The sequence below is a fragment of the Amphibalanus amphitrite genome, unplaced genomic scaffold, assembly GCF_019059575.1.
Source record: "Amphibalanus amphitrite isolate SeventyFive unplaced genomic scaffold, NRLGWU_Aamphi_draft 000160F_arrow, whole genome shotgun sequence".
NCBI classification, from domain to species: Eukaryota; Metazoa; Arthropoda; class Thecostraca; order Balanomorpha; family Balanidae; genus Amphibalanus; species Amphibalanus amphitrite.
Window position 1 is genome coordinate 55,049 of NW_024881655.1, and position 18,053 is coordinate 73,101.

Genomic DNA, 18,053 nt, shown 5'->3' on the forward strand with positions numbered 1-18,053 from the left:
CCTCGGATCCGTAGCCCGATTCGCTACCGACTGCGCTACCGAGGACCGCGCGCCGCCGATCGGAGAGGCGGATCGCGGGTGCTGGCGTGCAGAGAAATCTTTACCCTGTACGCCGTAGAAGATCGGCTGGGTATCGTGAAAAATGGTAGAGGAATTGTCGAAAGAAAATTCATCGATCTATCATTTGAGACTAAGAACCATTGATTCCTTCAAAGGTTGACCGAGATATCGCTCGCCGAAAACAGGCCATTTAACATGTAAACCCTATGGGCTGGTAGTACGCCGTCGAGCAGCAGTGCTACCACTAACTTCGGCGGGGGCCGGCTATGACAAAGTAATATATTTGTATTTTTGCACGGTTTATAAAAAAATATTTCTTGTTTTTACCTACCAATATTGCGTTTTGCGTTACGGTATCGGTTAATTTTCTTTTTGTTGATTTCCAATTAAACTTTTGAAAAACATCCTTATTTCAATAAATAAATGTTTTTAAATTCAATTTTTTCTTAAGAAAACCGTATAGTAGAACTAAAAAGACATTGTATTATTTGACGTCATTTCACAACAAACTTCGAGTAGCCATGGTCGCTCAATATCGTAACCTTGACTGAATATCAGAGCGGAAACAAGTAGCGCCCTCTTTCCTGCGTACCTTTGTGGCGCAAGCGTTTCCAAGTAAGATGCTATTGCTATTATTTATTTATTGTCAATTATTTCTCACTTCTTTGTAATTCATACAATTTCGCTGATGTTACTAGACTGTGTTCTTTTCCTAATATTTATTTTGCACCCCGTTAAGCCTAAAACTTGCACAAGGACGCGTGTTGGTTTGTGGCAAATGTGGCTTGCGATTCCTTCATTGATGCATGCCTATTCTTCTTAGAAGTGTATAGGTTGATGCCAACACAATGGCCCTGTTTCACCGGTGATAGCAGCACGCCGATTTTACGACTTGTCAAATTGGGTTTCCATGGAGACATCAACAGGCCCATTGCTCCAACACTACCACAAGTGTGACGTCAGCTCGCGCAATTTGATAACAGCGTGGTAGCAGCAGCCGTGAAACACCGCCAATGTTTCAACATTTTTATTTGAACATGATACATTTTAAAAGGCATGCGTCAAGGCGCCATTTTCATCCTCATTATATTTAAACTTAAACGCCTTCAGTTGGGGAAACTGTACAAGGCAAAGATCCAAAAATTGATCAGCCAATCAATGGCCGGAGTGGGCTGGGCAGTGACCATATATAGTCAGAAAATCAGAAAACTTCATCTTTTCCACGCATCCTAGCATTCAAATGAAAAAAGTCAATGTTTTTAACCACACAAGGCCTACTTTTGGGACGACGGTGAAAACAGGGCGCCTGGGGCGATTTTTGATCAAGGTTCGTTAAATTTACACGTGACGGTTGGGATATAGAAGGCCCATAGAGTGGGAAAAGTTCCAAATGTCACGTGACTAATATGCCCTCCGGCGCCCTGTTTTCACCGGCGTCCTACTTTTGGTGCACAATGCACTGGCGGCTCTAAATCACAGTTACATTACAAGGTCAAATGGTGATTGACAAATATGGCGGATTGAAACAGACGTGCCAAAAAATGTAAGCACCACCATGGTTTAAAAATGTCATTATTTTTATCATTTTGCAGCTGGCTTTTCTTATTGTGGTTAAATTATTATTTTGAAATTAAATATCTTGATTTATTGTAATGAAATTAAATCTTATCACAATTTCCTTTCAAAATACCGATCCATTTATGGAATGGGCAGATGATTATGACACCTAGAACCTGCAGAAAAGCTGTTTTTATCGCCATTTTCGAGTGAATTTGTCAAATTTAATCAAATAGCATTAATTCCTAGTAGAAAATGGAAGCCTTTTCTCCCCGATGAGTGGACGCGATACTGCAAGTACCGGCAGGTTATGCCATTTTTCATCCTTAGAAGCGAGGGCTGCATTTATGCCCATAATTATATGGTCATCAAAAGTCTTTATGGACCGATCCATTTTTGGATCTTGGCCTCATGCAAAGATCCACTGCACTGCAGGTGATTTTTGTATGCTTAGAGTCACACTATTTTGTTTTGTTAAAAACTAGGTACTTACTAACTAAGTTCATAACATTAGTTCATAACGTCATTAAGTGTTATGAACTTGCATTGAGCTGTCTTAGTGCTGTCTTGAGTATGGTAATATTTCTGAATGCTAATAACATTTGATATTCATTGTGAGCTAAATATTTCAGATTCAGAGCTTTGTCCGGCCATGATTTTTATCGACATGCTGCCAATTTTCCCATATAAGGAAGTTCATCGCTGGCATATCTCAGACTCACATTAGTCAACCGCACATACTATTAAATTCGACCAATAACAAGCCAAGAAATGGGGGATGCCCTCAGCCTGCTGATCAAAAATGGTGACTGAACAGTGCCCAGTTTGGGGTGCAGCAAGTTGTCACCCCATTTTACTCAGCAGCTCAATTTCCTACGTTTCAGTACCTAGTGCATGCATTTCATGCACCGCATTTGTGGTTGCGTAGCAGCTGAATTGAGCTCAATTTATCACTAATTTACCATTAGACACATTGCCATGAAGCAGATTTGGTGGCAAGCCTGTCCAGGCCCACACACCTATATACTGTGTAAATTTATCAATGAATTTAATAGAGGCACATTGTAGCTTCTTCTCTGGTTTCACTAACATTGTTTTTTTTGCAGGATGTTGATGCCCAAGAAGGACCGTGTGAAGATCTATGAGTACCTCTTCAAGGAGGGGGTCATGGTGGCCCAGAAGAACCCCCACCGGCCCAGGCATCCCAACGTGCCCGTGCCCAACCTATATGTGATGAAGGCTCTCCAGGTATGTGATGTAGACTGCATTCTTTCACACGATTCTAGGTGTAATTGACGAGTGTTAAACCTAAAATGATTCATGCATAAAGCATTGCTCATCGTCATGTGCAAAGTTTGAACGTCTGTTGGCATGGCTTTCCTCTCTGGGTGGTAATGTGTGTCTGTGTACCGTAAGCGATACTTTTTCCAGTGCGTTGAGTACGGCTCGTCGCATTCTCGACGGGGCGATAATTAAAGCCTGGAACAGAATTACGGCTGCTGCCGGCACCCATTGGGAGTCGTGTTCGTAACGACTCCCGCTGGCCGGCGCTACCGACACTCGACAATCGTACCGCGCAGATGTCGCCCTTGAACGCTCCCCCGAGGCCCGTCTGACGGTTTGGTGTTGTGTCGATAGAGCCTGAAGTCGCGCGGCTACGTGAGTGAGCAGTTCGCGTGGCGCCACTACTACTGGACCCTGACCAACGAGGGCATCACCTACCTGCGCGACTTCCTCCACCTGCCCTCGGAGGTGAGAGGTCGCAGACGGCCGCTCGACGGCAGACTGGCTGCTGGGGTTGTGTGGCTGTGTGATACGAAATAATTCTGGGAGATTTCATTTGCTGTGCCTGCGTTCCATTGGCGTCCATTTCTGGGGAACCGCTGGTTTTACACATGATGTTTGAAAAGTAGTGGACTGATCCGAATGAAGTCAACTCACATCTGAAAGCTCCGCTCACAGTCGCGGTTTGTGCCTCCTCGGCGCCCGATCTGACCCGCTGTCCCCCACTCGCCCCCAGATCGTGCCCGCCACCCTGAAGCGGCCGACGCGCGCCGAGACGGCGCGGCCACGCGCTGCCGCCCCCCGCCCCGACGGCGGCAAGATGGAGGGCGACCGTGCCGCGTACCGGCGCGTCGGCGAGGGCGGCCCCGACAAGAAGGGCGAGGCTGGCGCGGGTGCCGGCCAGATGGAGTTCCGCGGCGGCTTCGGCCGCGGCCGGGGCATGCCTCAGTGAGGGGGGACGCGGGGACAAAATACACAGCCAGACGGACCAGTGAGCACAGTGTTTCAGAGAGGGGTGGAAAGGAGTGGACCGTGGTGTGGGCCGTGTAGGATCGGTGACGATTGGTGGAAGCTAGGGAGGGCTGTAGCCTGGGGGACAGATGTGACTTGTGGGACAGGGTCGTCGAGGGCGGAGGTTTACAGCACCGGGACCGACGCAGGATAGGGGCTCGATATCGACAAATGCTCTGTTTGCTGCCTCCTATGAATATGGAGCTTTTTGTTAAGATACGCATGAAAGCGACGGTTTTGGGTGGTCGCAGTGGCCGCGACATCTTGGATCCAACAGAATGCCTTGTCCGAGTCGGCAACTGGCTGGGAATCTCTGCGATCTTCCTGCTAAATTAGTGACGAAGAGCGAACACGACATGGGAATGTCAGCCCCAGGTAAAATTGCTGAATACGTTACACGTCCGTGCGAGTTTCCTACATGCAACGTTTTGTTTCCTGGGTGCATTTTTCGGGTGGAAAACTCCGGCTGTGATTCCCCATACTGAGACGTTGGCGGGGCGGATGGAAGTATCATCGCACTGGAAGTGGCCACTGGTCAGGGATGAAAATCGGCAACAGTTAAGTTACGTTGTCCGAACAGGAATATCCAGCGACAGCTAACCGATTCAGCTGCGAGAGCGTGAGTGCGTATCATCGCAGTTACTTTACGACACTCGTCCAGGCGATGCCTTCGTCACCATCACACTCGCACTCGCGGTTTTCTATGACTCACGCCGTTTCCCGCCGTCTGCCGCACGCATAGGCGCGGGAGCCGGGGGGGGGGGCAGCTTGCCCCCCCCCCCCCAACTCTGGGGCCGTGGGTGCCCCCACAGCTTTGAGACGGAATGTCACACTTAGTTCCCGCGCCCCTGGCCGCACGCCTTCCCCGTGTCACCGCTCCAGTGTGCGAGTCTCGCCATCGCGTGATCGCCACCGACACGTCCATCTTTGATGGCACCGGCGGTCGCGCTGGGGAGCCAGGAAATCCAGGACGGGCGTCACTGAGGTGTCGGCCTAGTGCCTCCTCCCCTCCCCCCCCCCCTCAATACAGCCCAAAGCGTCTTCCGCAGACCAACGGAAACGGCGGACGCAGCGGGTGGGCAGGCCGTGAAACGTATGCTGTGCTGAGCAGTCTCATGTACATACGGGCTGGGCCGAGCGTCACTGTTCTTCAAAAGTGATCACGGGTCGGAGGACAATGGCTGTCTGCCTAAATTACACCATCGAAAGGCAGGTTCGGAATAAACATGCACTTACGCTCCTCAGCTCAATGAACACACCCATTTGCATATGTACAGTTTTATTATCCAAACAACTCGTTTGCAGAGACCTAGCAGAAATTCAGGCAATGAGAACGTTGTCAACATGAAAAGGCAAGACCACCTGCGATCGAGACCAGAGTGCCTGAAGAAGGACCCTCCTCCCAGCGTTGAAACACATGCGAATACCCATTCCTCGCAAGACATTCATATTGATCCCTCACTGGAATTTCACCTGATTTCATACACCTCATTCACACCCAAAATAAATACTGGTCCGACCTCGAGCGTGATTTGTTCGCCAAAGTGATTGTCTGCGAGCGGGTAACCAGTCAGCAGCAAGATCATCTACTAAACTATACAACAGGTAGAAACGCGCGGCTACTCTATTCGATCATATGGCGTACAACTATGAGCACACCTCTGGACGTCCGCAGGAGCCATGTCACGTCGACAGCAAGTCAGCCTCTCCCTCGAAACGATGAGATCAATAGGAGACTTGCTCACCGACCGTGCGGCAAGCTCGCGCGCGCAGCGAACGAAACAAGGCGCGCACGAGAGCGCGGACCGCGAATTGCCGAGAAGCGGCGGGGTGGCACCGAGTCGCGCCACCCCGCCGCCAGTAGAGCCCTGGACCAACCCGGAAGCGCGCCCTCCCCGGCACGTCTGAACACAGTCTGCAAAAGCAGCGGTATGCACAGCGGAGGTATACACGACCGCGCGGCCCGCCCGGCCAGCGCGGCCGCGCGGCAGAGGTATTCCATTGTTGTACTGAGGCTAGGGAATGACCTTCCGCGCCCGCGGCGACGCGCGACGTCAGCCCAGCACCTGGATGATGTCGAAGTCGACGGGCAGCCGGCGGCGGGGCTTTTTGCTGGTGACGCGGCGCGGCCGCCGCCAGCCGCCGCTGCCGGCGTCCAGCCGCACCAGCTGGTAGCGCAGGTCGCCGCTAGAGGCGCTGTCGTCGCTGGACGGACTGCTGCCGGCTGGCTCGTCTGGCTCGTACCGGAGCAGGCGGGGTGGCGGCCGCGGGCACTGCGGACTGGCGCGGATCCGCGCCGGCAGGCGGCGGGTGCGCGCGCGCGGCCGGGTGCACGGGCCGCCCGCGGGCTCCGGGTCGCGCAGCCTCAGCCGCTGCTCGGCGATGATGCGCGCGTCGTAGCGCGTCATGCCGCGCTGTCGGAGCTGGTGGACGGTGGCCTGGAGCCGGTCGCCACCCGTCGGTGACGTGCTGCCCTCCTGGCGTCGACTCGAGTGGCGCAGCCGGTACCCGTCCGAAGGGGGTGTCGAGCCCGCCGCCGGCGCGAACGCTCCCATCTGCCGCCTGGGAGTGACAGACGGACAGAGCAGATGAGAAAATCGCGACTTTTAGTTAGTCTGAAATTATGCATGATGATCTACGATTTGAAAAAAAGATCGTTGGTAGTTCATGTACACAAAAATGATACCGTAAACGGTAACTCTGACGGAAATGCAAGCCTAGTAACTTCATCTAAATAACCATTAAAGGTAGACTGCCACCTTTTTTCCACAAAACGGTTTTCACTAGAGCTGAGTCACCTATGTCCCAGACTGAAGTCGGTTTTCCGAAATTCGAACCCGTTTACGAGAAATCGGAGACCAAAGTTCAGTTTGATGCCATTTTTTTAGTCCAAGAAAACCGACATCTCTACTGTTTATCGATAACTTTGAAACATGAATTTTCTTATCTTTTGGTAAATATATGTCAAAACTTTGATTGTTTCGAGATCAGAGAAGAATTTTGGAGTGTCAAAATAAAAGTTAAACTTATATATTCAGTAGTTCATTTTTTCCAAAAAAGTGTGGGAAATGGGGTTTAACATGGGCCAGACCCATTCCAAATGGGCCATGATTTTTAAATGTTTTACGAACTTAAATGCAAAATAAATTAAACATGGCCAATTTCTTATGAAATCATATATTAGTAAATCATAAAATACCTTACTTTTTCAAATAAAATGTAAAAATCTTATGACCTTGAAGTCTAGTGATGTGTAAACATTGTCGCTAGACATTAACCGATTGATAATTGTATGATAATCGACAATTTTTTTTCGCGATTCACGTGATGATACTTTGTCAGGTGAATTCTAAAATTTTGTTTTGTCCAGGGAATAAATCATAGGCCGATCTGAGAAAACTTTTTGAAGGTGGCAGTCTTCCTTTAACCCGCGCGGGGCTGGGGTCTCCAGCCGAACGCGCGGGGCTGGGGGGGGTAAATTTTACCCCCCCTGTTATCTCCCGAACTAATGGTCCGATTTGGAAAATTCAAACGCCAATCGAAAGCTCTCATCACGAACTACTAAAAACATGTACTTAATTTAAAGTTTGAGGTCAAGGTCAAGGTCAGGTCAAGGGTACAAATTGCAGGTTTCTACAGTATCGGCCTTGCACCGTAGTTGCCGAAGAATGGAGTCATAGACTGAGACTGATCGCCCAAAACGTGTTCTTAGGCTACCAAGACAATATTCGTTGCATACAATATCATTCAGAGGTCAAGGTCAAGGTCAGGTCAGGTCAGGTCAGGTCACCAAAAAACAAAATATAGAAAAGGGCATGTGCGACACATGTTTTATGGGTCATTTTACTCATAGAATTCAATAGGCACACTCAATAAGTGATATGGACCACCTCTGGATGAATTTCAGGTCGAGGTCAGGTCAAGGTCAGGTCAAGTGAGGTCAAATTTTGAAGTTGGTTGTTAAGGTCTAAAAAGGTGTCTATCTGATGCAGTTTTTCACGGCGAATCGAATGGTGCTATTTTCGTTTCCGTACGTGGTCTAGAACTTCCAAAAAAGTCATTTTTCAAAAATTTTGTGTGTCGTGACGTCATAAAATTTTGAATAACTCCCACATTTTTGAACCGATTCTTCTAAAATTTGGTATGTAGGTGCACATAGACCACTTCTCTGACATATATTCCGGTTTTTTCGATAGACTCAAAATTTTGGATTTTATAATGATTTTCCCAAAAAAGTCAGTTTTTTTAAAAAATTTAGGCCAAAATCCAAAATTTTCAAAAAACCGAGATAGCCATTTGATAGACGAAGTAAAATTACGTATAACCTTTTTTGTTACGTCTTGATTCCTTTAAAAATGAAGATGTTAGCGGCGTTTGAACTTTTGCCGGTTTTGAGGCGAAAATGGCGAACATGACGTCACTAAAACGTCAATTTCTCAAAAATTTTCCGACGGATTTCGCTCAAATTTTCAGGGAACGTGTCAAATTGATGTAAGAAAAGGTACTGAAAGTTTGGCGGCGCTGCGCGCCGCCGTTTTTGAGATATCGCAAAAATTCGCGAGGGGGGGTAAAATTTACCCCCCCCCCAGCCCCGCGCGGGTTAATGCTGGTCCAGTTCTACAAGGCCAATCATTGCTCACCTCTCGCACGTTTCGCACTCGCAGTAGCAGTTGTTGTCGCCGAAGAAGTCGCTGCCGTAGAAGCAGGTGATCTCCTCGCCGAGTTTGATCTCGCGGACGGTACGGACCGTGGCCGTGTTGCGGCCGGTGGCCACAAACTGACGGGCACAGAGACATCAGCGGTCAGTCATCGGAAACACAGGGAGACGATATTATCATACACAATGCCAGCAACCGGCCGGAAGAGGAACAGGCTTCTTATATACAGTCAAACGTCAGACAAAGCGAGAATAGTAAAGGCACAGACGAAGTTATTCAAGCGAATGAAAGGTGGCACACGATTTAGCCATCAAACAGATACGGCATGTTAACAGTTCAAAAACGAACAACTTTCAACTATCAAAAGCCGGTCACAAAAGATACGCCAGGCAGGTTACAGCAAGTCACATATGATCACATATCGGTTCAGATTACACGAGGTCAAATATCGGCCAGATAAAGCAGATGAGACAAATTGGTCAGCTAACGGCCAGACTCAGAGTAAACACACTCAGATATCGATTAAGTCATAAGTGAGGAAGTAGGAAGTAGGAACAGAGGATTTCACGGATGCTTTCAATCACTGAGCCATGCATGGAGGAACTACTATTAAAATCCGCATCCAATGAAGATACACATAAGCCGAACCCATTCACTGCCGACAGGATGCGGTTTCTACCCAACTCACCGTGCAGTTGGCGTTGCAGTCGTGGTTGATGAAGGCGGCCGGTCCCAGCCACAGCTGACCGCACTTTTTCCTGGTGCTGAACATGACGCTGAAGTCGTTCTTCCCCGGCTGAAGGAAGTGGTTCTCCTCCTCCTCGGAGAGCTCCGCGATACAGCCCACCAGGTACTGGATCTCCTTGTTTCGACTCCTGACAGTGAACAGAACATGCCCAATTTCATAAAAAGGCCTGCTACCACGTGCACTCACGGTAGAAACAAATCCTGCACCATATGACGTGAACACCGAACAGCCACCGTGACATGTGCTTCAATGGCTAGGATGGGGACAAAACACGTCATATTCTACTGACCAGGGTCGTGTGGCGCAGACCCGCGCGCCGGCGTTGTCCTCCATTGAGTACCGGGTGCAAACCTCCAGGGCCACGCCCGAGTCTTCGCTCAGCACCGCCAGAAACTTGAGCACCTGAAGGCACCAAAAACATTTCAGTTATTGGTGGCGTAAGAACGAAAGATAGATGAAAACATAGGGCACATAATATGTAATGCCGTTTTCACTGTAGGAAGAGGGTTCTAGAAGCTTGGTTCCCGGACGACGCGACCGATACGAAACTCCGGCTGTAGATGGCAGCACTATAGCCCAAATGTGTCTACCCGTACAGAACCATGCCTCGTCTGCAGGCAGGCACCATTCTGAGCAGTCCGAAACATGCCGATTTTTCTTACATTCCATGTCGATCCGTAGCTGTTAAATTCAAAAGAGGTGATTTAGCCAAACAAAAGACAGCACGAAGGCACTTATTACAGTTCCGTCAGACAAATGTAGGTATATAACTGACGGCACAGACGATTAGTCGTCACATCGGCTCAGTACGCACATGTTCTCTGAGGTCGTCCATGTTGACGCGGTGGTTGTAGAAGGCCAGCAGCTGCTGCAGCGCGTTCGACCGGAACAGCCGCTTGTGCGCGAGCTGATAGTCCTGGTCGCTGCAGAACGCGTCGATGATGGTGCGCAGCTCGCTGGTGTTGAGCCGCGGCGGCTGGTACCTGAGAAAGGGAACGTTACGTGAGTTCCATCGGCCTCCTGAATCCTATATCAATCCGAAAGGAGTGAAATTTATCGTATGAATCATATTTTTTTTTTTAGATAGCATAACTATAAATGTTAAATAATATCTTTATTACAGTGCCCCAGTTGCTTGCACACCGCACACCCATCTGAGCTCCAAACTATACCGCCCGGTATACCCTCCGGTGACTCACGTGGTGCACATTTTGTGCGTGATGAAACCCAGGTAGGGGTCGATGGTGAGCGCCGTGGCGATGTCGTCACAGTCGGACAGCTCCTGCGGCGTCAGCGTCTTGTTGAGGGCGCCGCCGGCCAGTCGCCGCTCCGGTTTCCGAACCACCATCGTCTTCAGCTGCCTGCCGCGGAGAGAGACCGGTTAAATCGGGAGGTGCAACTAGTACTAGACATACGACGACGTACAGCTAGAGCGATGAAAACATCTTGGATGTGTTCAGCTCAGATCGAATGATTGCAACGTGATGGCTTGACCGCGGGTCCAATTTATCGTTCGAATTTCGAAGAGTTTCCACGAGAAAAAAAACGTGATGCTGGTCAAAGCAGTATTGCCAAAAGCTTTGTGCCACAAGAATACCGTAAAGTGGGGCTATTTGAGACAGTGGGGCTATTTGAGACAGCACGGTAGTGGTTTAGTAAAACTGCTGTAAAATTAAAACCGTTTGATATTTTTTATCAATTTTTGCTCAGGCTGATGTGGAATTGAACGACGCATTCCATGGATAGGATTTTTTGAAAAATTTGAAAAGTTTTGAAAGAACTTTGGCATTAAACGAGAAATACGAAAAAACACAATTTAAGTTATAAGAAAAGCACCCCTACCTGCACCTTAACCCGCGCCCGGCTGGGGGTCCTGGATTTCCACGCCCTGCTGGGGGGGGGGGGGGTGTTTGAACACCCCCCTTCTAACTCGGCTCCTGGGCCACGTAGAGATACGCGGAAGGCGGCGTTCGAAAGAGCGTCAAAAGTAATGAGGAAATCACTTCGGTCAATTTTTTGGTCAGGTCAAAGGTCAGGTCACCAGAGGTCATTGAAGGCAAAATTTCGCCGATTTCCAGGTCGAATGTCGGAAATTTCCAAGAAGGCAACGCATAACTCGGGAACCAATAGAGCTACAGCGCCGCGGAAAAGCGCATTCGATAGCCCTATTAACGCCCTTTCTGAGTAATTTTCTCAGATTTGACCTAACGTCAACGGTTTTGCCTGCAGGGGGCAAAAACTGCAAAAATAGCCGATTTTTTTCGGAAACAGTTTTTCTGCAATAACTTTTGACCCAAGCCTTGTACGAGCTTACTTTTACCGGCATCGTGTTCCTCTCGTCAAGAAGCATCGAATGAACTATAACTTGACCTTGAAAGGTCAACTTGAAAATTTGACCTCAGGTCAAGGTCATGACCTGACCGGAAAGGGTCATGTTGCATATCAGTCGATCCGTATCGTCGAGCTGAACACATCTAAGGCGTTTTCATCGCTCTAGCATGCCTCTATCAAAAGTTATTTGCGAAAAACTGTTAGATACCATTCGTGACCTAAGATGACCTCAGGGCATAAACAGGGGTCACGGACACCATTTTCATGTTCAGTGTGTCTAAACCACTTGTAATTCAGTGTTTGGGAGTGTTTATAATGTCTTTCGTCCAAAAGAGGCGCATTTCAATTTTCTCCCATTGACTTATAATGGGGAGGTCGCAAAATTGACCTGACCTTAGGTCATTGATATCAAAATTCTGAGATATACATTTTGTACATACTATTGCTCTTAGCAATCGCTGAAAGTTTCAAAGCGATCGGTCACTCGGTGTAGCTATGACAGACATTGAAACATTTTATGAGGTGAGGTCACTTCAAGTGACCTGGTGACCTGACCTTGAATGACCTTGGTCTGAAATTTTCACAATATGTGTAGAATTGATGTATGATAAGGTGTACCAAAAACGGCGGCGCGGACGTTTTTGAGATATTCGCGAAAAACCACAAGGGGGGGGGTGTTCAAACACCCCCCCCCCCCCCAGCAGGGCGCGGGTTAACGTGGTTGAAGTTTTGAAAACTTTGCAGCCGAATCTATCGTAACTATCGTTTTACTTATGGGCTAAGCACATTTTTCATGAAGACATTATATATTGTTAACGGTAGCGACGATTGTGTAACCAAATGTCTCAGAATCCCGATGATACCCACCTCGTCAAACCTCAACGTATGCCAAATACAGCTGATGTTTGTGATGCCAAGGCCCTAAAAATAAGTGATATGATGCATCCGAAAAGACTTACCGCCATCTGCCTAAAGTGTATCAAACGTTCGACCTAAGAAACACCGGTGAATCGGCCATGGGTTCATGATACTTTTAGCAGCAAGCAATGCTTACACATCGTAGCTCAATGTGACCTTCCAATTTGTGACGATATTACTTACCTCTGTGAATATGTGCATAAAATGTGCTTCATTAGTCACTGACGTGGTCGGTAATCGGCCCATGTCTACTCTGGTTGACCAGAAGGCACCATTGAAGGTTATTTATCATACATACGTACTGTTAGGTGAGCCTTCAGACAGTCAGTATACGTACTTGATGCAGTGCGGTAAACGGCCATTCGATACAGCATGCAGTGTTTTAGGAAAATCGGTATAAAATCAAAACCGTTTGACCTTTTTCTGTTATTTCTTCACATGTTGATGTGCAATGGAACGATCGATCATGAATACCATTCATTAAACCATTTTGAATACTGTTTTCCCTTGTTTAATGCATTACGGTGTGTTTAATGCAGTAGCGAGCCTGTCTCAAATAGCCCCACCAACTTTCGGCCTATATGTTTTACGCCGCCAGAGATAAACACAAGAACTTTATTTGAAAATTTCACGGTCGTTGACTTAGAAATGGTCCTATATAATCATCTTCTGTGATTTTTGAAGCTTATGGTCACGTCATATTATGACAGCCCTAGCATAAAGTAATGCAATTTTTATCAGACCGAAATGCTATGTCCAACAAAAAACGAAAAGTTTGATTGTAGGGGTTATATAACTGCAGTTGAAAGAAATACTTTATGCCAAAGGTAGCAAAATTTAATTTCCAATCGCATGGAATTTAAAGAATTATCCCTAGCTTGACCAATTTTCTTTAATTTTCTTGCAACCAAAACTGTCTCAAATAGCCCCACACTATGGGGCTATTTGAGACAGGCTTCAATTAGAAAAATAACTTTATTTACGGCTACTAGCTGAACCAAAACGGACCTATCTGAAAGCGGTTACAGAGGACTACGTTTTTGCAATTTACATGGTATAGGAAATATCAACCATTTTGAAGGGAGAGGCCAAAAACTGTAAAATCCGTTTCAAATAGCCCCACTTTACGGTAATGAAAAATGTGCTAATAAACCTTTATAATCGTTTTTTTTTTTTGGGGGGGGGGGGCAATTTTACCCTCACAAGGCCAAGTCACTGACCGATGAGCAAATCTAAAAGCAAATAAGTCAAAAAGTTATTTGGCAAGTTCTGAGTGTTGCTACATGGCCCAGGAGGCAGATTAGGGAGGGTGTTTTTACATCACTGCATAGATGTAGCTAATGATCAGACCACCACCTTGACTTGGGTTGAAGCTTGTTTGTATGGTTGACAACATTCACAAACTGTTTCAAGCATTAGCATTGCAGACAGCTTTTTATAGATAACTTTCCTTATCAATTATTTGCTTTCACCCTGAGCTCTCCAGTAATTTGCACACAGGAGTCAGAAAATTAGGTGCCTATTTCATAATGCCTGTTTTTCATGGTAGGTACTAGGTAGCTACCTGTTCCTCAGCATCTATCTAATGTTCAGGAATGTTTTAAAACTTCCATGTCAGTAGGCGGAACTATGGTCATGAGTACCCAAATATAGGAACGTTCCCATTTTTGGGAACGGAGTTCCCAAATATGGGAACGGGCGTTCCCATTTATGAGAACGGAAGGCAATTTTTCGGCCGTTCGCCCACTAAAACTCAAAAGTGCATCACGTCTCAAAAAAGTGCACGCTGATTTAAGTATCTACTAAATCTCCATAAAGTTATCTTTAATCTGACCGTGGAACAAGGAAATTGACCGTGGAATGATATTTTTAATGATTTTTTAAAAATGACAGAATGGTGGAAATATGGGTTATACGACATTTAACATGCAATTTTAAGGAAAATGAAGCATTTTTTACATTTTGAAGTCAAGTATAATAATTTTCGCCTGGTTATGAAGTTTCATTCTAGCGACACCAGATGCTGACATATGCAAGCGAACACGCGGACAGTCCCGAGGTAATATTGTTGACTTTTGGTGTCGGGGCGATCGACCGCGTGGAACGTCAGTGATTTTACCGAACTACTGTTGTAAACTCAGTTTCAGTGGTTTAAAATCATTCAGCTGTATTTTATCAGCCCTGAAAGACATATTTTATTTGGATGCTAGCTGTTTAGCGTTGTTTTATAAGCAGCGTCATGAGCGTGGTTTTTGTCTTCGGCGTTTCTAAGCATGATCGTTTGGGGGGAATTTCTCTGATATAGGTCGCTCTGTGTGGCTTATTTATAATTTTTATGCTGATTTCGATCATACCTCGTGCCCATCCTACCAGGCCTTTTGCCACTTACACTCATTAAGAAAGGAAAAAACTAGATTTTCATTGGGACTAGGTGTTTTGAGGGTGTAACATATTCAGCGTTCCCATTTTTGGATACTTCTTGTGCTCGTCAACTCTCGGTGATTAGCAGACAGGTGCTTGACATGTCTCCACCCTCGGCGCGGACGGTGGATATAGGTATGGAAGACCTTGTTGAACATCGCTGAGCGTTGTGGATTACGTAATCCTGCAGAGGGGGGCGTGCCCGCTGCGAGATCGACGGGAATAAAAGCGCAGAAGACCGGGCGAAACATGCAACGGTCTTGCCGGAAAGGTCATCTGATGATTGTTGCGTTAACAATAATTTGCGGCGTTGGACGTGATGCTTGTTAATGAAAAGAGCCCCTGAAAGGCGTCGGTGAAATCGTTCCCAATTTTGGGTACGCCGTTCCCATAATAAGGAACGCTTGCAGCGCCAGTGTACGAGAGCGTTCCCAAATTTGGGCTCGCGGCCCGGGTGATGGACTGCTTTAGAAATAGGGGAACGATTTGAAACTACGATGGGCCTTACAATATCAAACTCTTTCCCAACAATATTGAGACAACTATCAGGCGGTTCACGATCGTTTTATATTTTTTGGACGTCATTTAACAGTTCTTTTTCTTGTTTTAAATAATGCCTACATGGCGTTCCCATATTTGGGTTTATCGTTCCCAAACATGGGAACGAAAATGCGTTCCCGAAAATGGGTACGCTTGACCATAGTTCCGCCTACTGATGTGATAAATTCAGAATATGCAGCCAAGACAATTTTTTTTATTTCCTGTTCCTCTAGTTTTCAAATACTTATTTCAGTACCTTATCAGTCATCTTCATTTTAGTAATTGCAATGCCACTGATAAATGATGTTCTTGACTTGTCAGTGCAAGGTGCAGTGCGAATTTACCACAGTGGTGTAGAATTTGCATCAGTCAGTGCACACTTTTAGAAGTACCATGCTGAAATGCTGTGCTGTTGCAGCATTGTCTGAAGAAATGATGGAGACACAATAGGAGACACAATGCTAACAAGGTTGGCCAAGGCAAAATGGACTTTTCATTGCCATCTTGTCTTGTAAAAGCAAACTTATAAACTCTGTAGCAAAAGTTCAAGGATTTTTTTGGTGCAGAAGGTGCAAATTTCCAGCCTGCTTGGTGCAGGCTGGTGTGGATTGGTCAAACTAGCTGGTGTGTCTCATTGACGGTGTTAGCCATGCTTTGCGGTCTGGTCACAGCCTGTCGTCAAATCAACACATCAAATGATTTTTGAAAGATACTTATTGAATAATGATGTATTATCTCGTAGTTTGGGTCATTATTCCCAACATTCATACATAAATGTTCAGTTCACTTACAAAAGAAAATCTCTGCAACACAATAAGAAACCATGCCAAATATTCAGTTGGTATCCCTGCACATATATTTAAAAACTATTCCACGAAAGAATATTCTGGACAGAAAACAAACAGTATAATAGCAAGAACTTGAGCACTAATCCACAGAATTCAAAATGACCCGTGACGTAAAATTGAAATGTTCGGACGGTTAAGGTTCCGGTATCCGAACTTGAACTGAAACCCAGTGGACCGAAACACGAGAAACAGATTTCAATTTATCATTTTCACCTAATAGACGAGTGAGGAATGGTTATCATACAGCGAAGTAAAGTATTAAATTCATGCCTACCTAAGATTCCACGGCCAACGGTTTTCTCGCAGCGGCACCGTTTGAAATTGATTTGTATACAGACATGCGTCAGTCGTGTTCACATTTACGATGGTGACTAATTTGCTGCCAAAAAATAAATAGCACGTTATTTTACGCAGTTTATAACACACGTGACGGCAATTTGCATTGAAATGAGAGCATATTGATGGAAATGTCAAACAAGGAATAAAAAAGGAAATAGGCCGACGAATAATCTTCAACGAGTTTCTTGCAGCGGCACCGTTTTTACTCTATTCACATTTGACCATAACGCACTAATTTGCTGTCAAAAGCCAAATATGAGAGCTATGCTACGCTGATTTTACGTAGCCGCCATGGCTGACCTCAGCTGCGCAATGGCGTAGTCTGCTTTTTGTCTTCGGAGAGGCGCTTAGTTCCGGATCCAACATTGCTCATCTTTAAAAACTGTTTTCTCTGTGTTACACACAATTAGGCTGAACTGACTTGAATGGCTCAGTGAACGATAGCTTACATAAAAAGGTAAATGCATGCTGATGCTTCGTAGAGTGCGTATTAATCCAACAATCAACTGCTCAATGAAGCCATCGTTGAGTGTCGACGCAACAGCAAAGACGTATCGACATGCTACCAGCCTCGCCCTGGCTCAGCCATGTGGCGCGCCCGCGGCCCAGCCCAGACTAACCCCGACCTGACAGTCATGTGGTCGCGTCAGGGCAGCCGCCACGTGGCCGCCGCCCGTCCGCTCGCGACCCTTTCCGTCTGCCCGTCTGCCCCGCGGCTGTTGCCGACCGGCCGGTCAAGGTCAGCCAGCTGACCTGCACGTCTCCCCCGGGAGGTAGGCTAGCCCGCTGGGCTGTCGCCCGGGGGCGGCGGTCCGCGCCCCAGGCGGTCCGCTGCACAGTGGGCCGATATGCCATTCTAGCGCGACAGGGCCTGAATCTTTGAACGGAACCCTTGGTTTTTCGCGAGTAATTCGCGTAAAAAGCGGCCGATCGCAACGCAACTTTCAGTACCCTCGCGATAACTACTTTTACAGCTAACCTGAAAATTTCATGACCCTGACCTTAATGATCTTTGACCTGCGACCTTCTTTCGAGACCATGTTTGGCCGGAATCGCGATTCAGCGTATGTCGGCTCGCATTAGCCGCGGGTTTGCAGTCTTTTCTTGGTTTAAAGCGTTCAAACATGGGATATTATGTTGCTCCCATGCGCTAGGGTGGGTGTCAAGGTCACCAGAAGGTCAGGTAAGGTCATTGACCTTTGATGATCTTGGTTCACTTTTTCGAGTTTTACATGTTTCTAGGCTAGTTTTTGGAGCTGAATTCGAATCTAGCAACCATTTGAACATTTACTATGTAGCTTTGATGCCTTCGTAACATGTTACAAAGCTGTCAGAGGC

General features: G+C 46.8%; 2 protein-coding genes across 6 annotated transcripts; one reads left to right on the forward strand and one right to left on the reverse strand.

The window, feature by feature from the left end:
* Positions 1 to 557: 557 nt before the first annotated feature.
* LOC122383326 (40S ribosomal protein S10-like) lies at positions 558 to 3,896 on the forward strand. The gene is made up of 4 exons (XM_043369639.1): positions 558 to 675; positions 2,724 to 2,865; positions 3,256 to 3,369; positions 3,638 to 3,896. The coding sequence occupies exons 2-4, from the start codon at positions 2,725 to 2,727 to the stop codon at positions 3,851 to 3,853; spliced, it is 471 nt and encodes a 156-aa protein (XP_043225574.1). The 5' UTR covers positions 558 to 675; position 2,724; the 3' UTR covers positions 3,854 to 3,896.
* A 1,278-nt stretch (positions 3,897 to 5,174) lies between these two features.
* On the reverse strand, positions 5,175 to 17,382 carry LOC122383325 (histone-lysine N-methyltransferase KMT5B-like). 5 transcript variants are annotated; one of them, XM_043369638.1, is made up of 7 exons: positions 17,165 to 17,382; positions 10,518 to 10,679; positions 10,133 to 10,301; positions 9,608 to 9,720; positions 9,259 to 9,445; positions 8,553 to 8,689; positions 5,175 to 6,474 (listed from the first exon to the last, which is right to left on the reverse strand). In XM_043369638.1, coding segments are annotated over exons 1-7 (1,278 nt in total). In that variant the 5' UTR covers positions 17,167 to 17,382; the 3' UTR covers positions 5,175 to 5,966. The 5 variants fall into 5 exon arrangements, with proteins under 5 accessions (XP_043225573.1, XP_043225571.1, XP_043225568.1 ...); XM_043369636.1 differs by having other exon boundaries at positions 17,016 to 17,382; XM_043369633.1 differs by lacking the exon at positions 17,165 to 17,382 and adding an exon at positions 16,651 to 16,943.
* Between the last annotated feature and the right edge of the window lie 671 nt (positions 17,383 to 18,053).

Coding starts and splice junctions, on each gene's coding strand:
- LOC122383326 (XM_043369639.1), top strand. CDS start 2,725: ATGTTGATGCCCAAGAAGGACCGTGTGAAGATCTATGAGTACCTCTTC. Junction 2,866..3,255: donor ATGTGATGAAGGCTCTCCAG/GTATGTGATGTA, acceptor TTGTGTCGATAG/AGCCTGAAGTCGCGCGGCTA. Junction 3,370..3,637: donor TCCTCCACCTGCCCTCGGAG/GTGAGAGGTCGC, acceptor ACTCGCCCCCAG/ATCGTGCCCGCCACCCTGAA.
- LOC122383325 (XM_043369638.1), bottom strand. Junction 9,446..9,607: donor GTCTGCGCCACACGACCCTG/GTCAGTAGAATA, acceptor GTTCACTGTCAG/GAGTCGAAACAAGGAGATCC. Junction 6,475..8,552: donor GAGTGCGAAACGTGCGAGAG/GTGAGCAATGAT, acceptor TGTCACTCCCAG/GCGGCAGATGGGAGCGTTCG.